At 29.7% G+C, this 6,656-nt stretch overlaps 1 protein-coding gene across 1 annotated transcript; it reads left to right on the forward strand.

The window, feature by feature from the left end:
- The first annotated feature begins 5,817 nt into the window (after window positions 1–5,817).
- Window positions 5,818–6,656, forward strand: LOC107426683 (auxin-induced protein 15A). The gene has a single exon (XM_016036924.4). It carries the CDS (start codon window positions 6,131–6,133, stop codon window positions 6,443–6,445), a length of 315 nt encoding a protein of 104 aa, XP_015892410.1. The 5' UTR covers window positions 5,818–6,130; the 3' UTR covers window positions 6,446–6,656.

The raw sequence follows: 6,656 nt of genomic DNA on the forward strand, positions 1-6,656 counted from the left end.
GAAAGCTTTTGAAGCGATTTTGATGCGCAAGACTTTGGAAATGTGGGATATATATAGGCAGAGAAGGGTCAAACTTTAAATTGGATAAAACGTGTACAAAGTCAATAGAGATAAGTAAAAAGACCAATTGAAGAAAAAATAAAAAATAGAAAGTTAATATACTCACATGGGTTGCCTTCCTCATGTTCAAGACACTAATGTCCTACCATTTTGACAAACATTATAAAAAAGCTATGGCATTTCTTTGCAACTTGTCAGATTAAAAAGCTACGTGTATATATATATATATATATTTTGTATTATATAAAATTGAAACGTTCTATCTTGTCATAAAATCATTTCCTTGGTCATATGCATATCTATTCACATTCGTTTTGCTTTGTTATACATAATTATAGCACCGAACTTGGATTTATATATTGCTTTTTCTCGGTAGCTTCTTTTTTCATTTTATTTTTTTCTTTTTCTTTTTTTTGATGCCAACTAGCATATTAAAATTTTCCTTATAGTGATTATGAGCATATAGCAATATACAGGGCGTCCTGGGTTCCATAACCAATTTCCTTTAATTAAACTGGCATTTTTGGAAGTTTTTCGCCTGGGCCTGACACCTACATGTCGCGCCTTTGATCATGACAACGTTATCATTTTTTGATTAATCATGACAACGTTATTATATATATATATATATATATACATACTAGAGTAGTAAACCAAGTTAATTTTAAACAGTTTCAGAAGAATATCTATTCAAAATATCTTCTTATTCGAAGCCACAGGAAAAAAACAATCTAGTCACATATTTCAGTCTGCTTATACATGCCAATTATGTATTGTGTACAGGGAAGAAACAAATTAAAGTTCCACCAATAAAATTCCCTTTTCGTTTTTTGGTAAATGTACGTTCCACCAATAATATATATTGTATATATAGCGATATATCCCTCTTTAAGGTTGAATTCCCTCTTTAAGGTTGAATTTTTTTTTTTTTTTAATTTATTGAAAGTGTTAGGGTGTGAGGTCTACTAGTTTTACATTAGCCAAACTTAGAATCCTAAGAGCATCTCCTTAATGGCATATGCCATCGCCGAAACGTTGTATGGTAGCACTTTTTGGCTATGCCAATGGCAATAGCTAAATTTGCCATATTTAGTACTAAATTTGATGTTAAATTTGCAATTGGCAATTTTGGGTATAGTCTATTATAACAACTTGAGAAGCCCATCACTATTTAAGTTATAATAATTTTACTTTTTGTGGTAAAAGTTGATCCAATCACCAACTAGTAATATTTATAGTTTGACAATATTATATTTTAGCATGTAATATTGAAAAGTTAAAATTTAACTTTAACATTGATATTTATCAATGGTATTGGTGAGCCAATATTATTATTATTAATTTTAGTATTAATTGATTAATAATAAATTTTTTAAAACTTACAAGTAATTAAATTAATTTATATTTTAAAATTAAAAATAAATTTATTTTCAACAAAGTATATAATTAATTTCGATAATTTATCTCATGCTTTTTTTTTTTTTTTTGTTTGAAAGAAACTACTTCCCATCCTACTTTTACAAATACTGTGGATTAGTTTTTTCAGTTAGATCCACAATTTTTACCTTTTATACGTTACCAGAACACACAATTTTTTCTTTTTCCGAGAATTTAAATTCTCTATAAGTTTGATACTTTTCTAAAATGGGTCTAAGGGATAGATTAATAAGGTTTGACTTACTTTGTTACTTTCTAATAAGGGTCTAAGGGATAGATTAATGAGGTTTGCCTTAATCTCCTAGAAGATTAATTAATTGCAATTGTAAATATCAAACAAGTCTTAATTTGATGGTTAACCCAATCTCATGAGAGATAAATTTGATAAAGTTTGAAAAATCATGTAACACACCCAGACATACCTAAATATGTACCTTTCAAATAAGAAACTTTAATTTGGTGCGTATATATATATATATATATATATATACATATATATGATTTTGGAATCTAAAATATTAGTCAATATTTCAAGTCTCTGATTGGTTGGATAGGAATTGATTTGAAAGTGGAGTTTCTATTGATAGCGTGCTTCTGTTGGTGCAGTATACATGGTACCATTTGGGTACGTACCTTCATAAGTTAACCCATCCGAGCCACTTGCTCACTTGAGTAAGGTCTTTGTAAGCCATAGTTTGGTCGGTCTCTATTGAGACCAGTAGATCGTGATGACTTGGTTCCTGCAAGGATATATATATATATATATATATATATATAGTATATAATTGTTACTGTGCTCGACTTTTCAAATATGCGGATAAACAAGTTTTCAAAATTGGAGGACAGTTTTGGGCGGTTGAATTAATCCAACGGCTTAGATGGTCTTAATTATTAAGACTAGGAAAAAAATAAATAAATAAATATTAAATTTTTGGAAAATAAAAAAAGGGAAACACGTTTTCTGGTCTTAAAAAATCTAGCATAGCTTGGCAATGGAGAAGGGTAGACATAAAGATATATAGATGTAGAGAAATGGAGTTAGATATTCGGTGTTCCAATATTTCAACTTTTTTTTTTTTTTTTCACAAAATCAATTCTTAGATTTTTTTTTTCTGTTTTTAATTAATAAAAACTATTTGAGCCATTGGTTTAATCCATCGGTCCAAAACTATCCCAAAATATTGAAAACATGTTTGTCCGCATATTTGAAGTTGCGGATGTACTGTATATGTTGAAGCTAGGCTTGTATAAGTCTTCCTTTTACCATTCTCGTTAATTCAAACTCATATTCCAAATGATAAAAAAATTGTCTTCAATTAATACGGTGAACGGTATGTATTACTTGATATACCTTGCTTCTAATTACAATTCACAAGTCTAAATTGTTTTAGAAAGAAACTTTAATTAGCAAAGTGTCATTTCCCTACAACATGCCTTGCCCCATTTATATAGAGAAGCAACACCATATGCAAAAAATCATTGTGCCAAAAAAAAAAAAAAAAGGAAAAAATTTCGTCAAACCCAATACCACCTCACCCACCCAGTAGAACTGTCGGCTTGGTTTAGTACAATAATATGAGAGTTTTAAATTCTTATAATAAGAATGAAGGATATATGAAGCATATGTTTGTAATTTTTTCAAGATTCAGGAAATGAACATTGATGAAAACGATTGGAATTATATTTCATAAATTTAAGCTTTTGTCATGTCCACTATATATTGTCCTATATATTATCATATTCTACATTATAACCCACTCGTTTACTCACGTATATACACATCCATACACGCGTGTATATAGTACTATATATATAAGAGGCCATGAAAAAGAGATAAATAAGAAGCGTGTGATGTGGGGTTGAATTAATGAGGTAAAGACATCTCCATATTAATCATAGCATGGTATAATACATTGTAACGGGGATGGAAACATGTGTGTGTCTGAGGGCCCTGCCCTTCCAGCTTCCTTATTTCCTCTTTTAAAATCATGTACGGTCAAATAGATTTCCATGTAAAGCTAATTCAAAGATAGGAATTTGTCCCCCCACCCCCACCGGTACTTATGAAATATCAAATAGTTTTCGCAAAAAAAAAGAAAAGAAATATCAAATAGGTTTCCATGTAATCAATTATTACTATAATAGTTTAATTCAAAGCTTTATATATGGCATTTACCTTACATGGAATAAATATAAATTATCTTTAATTAACATATAATAAACTCAAACAATAACTTCGTATTTCGATTAAAAAAAAAAAGCAATAATTTCGTGTGTGTGTATATATATATATATATATATAAAATTAAGTTATAGACCACGGTAAATAAAATTTTATATTTAAGTTTTACATAGTCAATATTTTTCACTAGAGTTTCTATTTATTAGTTCTCATTTACATTTAAGATTTTGATTTTGATTTAATTTACTTTTCTATTTCCAATAGATATCTTTATATGTGTTCTTAATTAAACCTAATAATTATTAGTCTAAAAATTAAATTTACTTATAAGCAATTTTCTTTAATAAACATATGAAAAGTTTCTTCAAAGATCGAATATTTTATATTAATTTATTCATTTTCTTTGTATCACATTTTTGCCAGGTAAATATATATATATATATGTATGATAATTTTTTTTTAATCGTTTACATCATATTAAATTGTTACTCGTATAATATAAAAAGAAAGTTTCATAATTTGAAATATTATATAATATATTGTTTTTCAATATTATATATGAAAGTAAAAATATATATACTATAATTTACTTTTCTTAGAAAAATGTTATATTAATACGGGCCCCAAGCAAAGCATTCTGGTTTCGTCCTTGCATTGTAACTTTGCAGGGGAGGCTCCTCTATTTGAATACGGTCACGACCCCTGAAAATGACATATATGCAATTAATTCAATGCATGCATATGCATGGTTATCAAGCATATATATATATATATATATACATACATGTATGTACATATGCATGGACCATTTCCGATATAAACAGATCATGATCGGGTCTCTCTCCAAAGCGAAAAAAAAAGTGCAAACCCATTACATGTTATGGGTAAAGAATTTAAAGATCATGTTAACAAGCAAATTAAAAATCAAATGACCTGTGATGCAAATGAAAGCTCCAAACAACACGTTTTCAGCAAAATCACAAAATTAAAAGAGAAAATGAAAGCTCCAAAATCCAAATTACTGATAGTAGCATTTTTGTTTTAGCTCATATTATCACATATAAAACAACATAAATACTTTGTTCCGAAAGGATAGTTAGATGACTGAAAAAATGATTCCATTTCCTTCTATAAAGTCATTACCCAATTAAAAAAAAAAAAAAAAACCATTGCATGTTGAAAAAAAAAAAAACCAGGATAAATAGTAAAATAAATAATCAATTATAGTCAAAAAAATTATCAAAAATAAATTAAAAAAACGATAGAGAAACAACAAAAAGGAAGTTTCTTGTTTTGTGTCAAAGGCTGTAGCAGCCGAAGATTAGGTTTAACTAAACCAACGTCTAACACAAAATCCAAAAGACCAAAGCCCCAAATCATTAGAACTCAGACACAGTCTTAACCAAATCGGAAGCCGCAGGCCCAGGTAGGCAAAGTACGTAGCATAAAGCTCATGGTCTGAGGCTTACGTACAAAATACCAAGATCCATAGCCCAATACCCACGCCCAGGGGCCCACACCCACAAATTGGGCCTTCAAAATAAAAATACCTTGTACTTTAAAATAATTCAATTTATATCCAATTAAAAAAAAAAAAGTAAAAACTAAAAAAGCTAACAAAGTAGGGAGTCACACTCTGAGAGTCGGATGCTCAGTTGAGATAAAGTGAGGCTCAGCACATTCTTACTAATAGATGTTACATTCATAAACAAAGTATTCATTCTTTGGCACTATTTCTTGTACGAGTCAAATTCCCAAACCAACCCACTTGTTTAAAGTATAGGGACACTTATTTAGTATACTATGTACTAAGATTCATTCAACATAACCTCAATTATGAATTTTCAGTAACATATTTCCAAGTTTCAGCAGACAGTAGTGTTAAATCACAGTCTATAGTACTGCATCCCAACTTTTCAATTTTTTTTTTTTTTTTTGGGTAATTACCAACTTTTCAATTTTGTCGTATTGCATGTTGTGAGTTGCCATAACAGTATGAAGGTTTAATCAATGTGAAATATTGTAAGCGTGTCTTTTAATGCGAGTGGCAAGCAAGGATAGCAAGCGTGTTTTTTTTTATTTTTTATTTTTATTTTTTTTTTATTTTTTTTAACTTTTCTTCTTCTTCTTCTTCTTCTTTACTTTGCGGGATGGATAGGTAGGAAGCCAATTCCATAGGTATCTCTTAAGTCCAACAGCCTATGTCTCTCAGTGGACTCCTACTTGCAAAAAGGATGTCCTACGTATTTTCCATAAGCGTACTAAGGTATATACCCTATCAACTAAAATCTAAGTTTTGATTGAACCTATATATGACATAGAGTTGAATTCACTAGCTTCCAAGTTCCCAACCAGCCCTCAAGTTTCAGAGCCTTTTCTAATATCCTTGAAACTTTCTCTTCCTTGTTATTCCTCTAAGAGACATATATATATATATATATATATAGAACAATGTGTTTTCACTTGCCAAGAGTAGTTCAAGCTAAGCAGCTTATTCAGAGATCTTTTTCAAATACAGACCAAGCCTCTTCAACATCAGTAGATGTTCCAAAAGGGTATTTGGCTGTTTATGTTGGGGAGAGCGATAAGAAGCGATTTGTGATTCCTGTTTGGTACCTGAACCAGCCTTCATTCCAAGACTTGCTAAGTGAAGCTGAAGAAGCATTTGGATTTGATCATCCTACGGGTGGTCTTACTATTCCCTGCGGGGAAGATGCCTTTGTTGATCTTATTTCTCGTTTGAACGCCTCATTAAGTGTTATGTAATAGAAAACAATCCAGTAAACAAATGATAAATTGTTACAATTTTGTAAGGCGGATGATGTATACACTATATACCATGTAGCTAGACTTTTTTATTTTCTCTTGAGGAGTGAGAAAAATGTTCCAAATATATAGCGATATAAATTGCCTTTTGTTACAATATTTTCTTCAAAGATTTATAACTTGGATATTGGAACTTTTGTTTCTATAGATA

The sequence above is a fragment of the Ziziphus jujuba genome, chromosome 9 (genome assembly GCF_031755915.1).
Source record: "Ziziphus jujuba cultivar Dongzao chromosome 9, ASM3175591v1".
Classification (NCBI taxonomy): Eukaryota; Viridiplantae; Streptophyta; class Magnoliopsida; order Rosales; family Rhamnaceae; genus Ziziphus; species Ziziphus jujuba.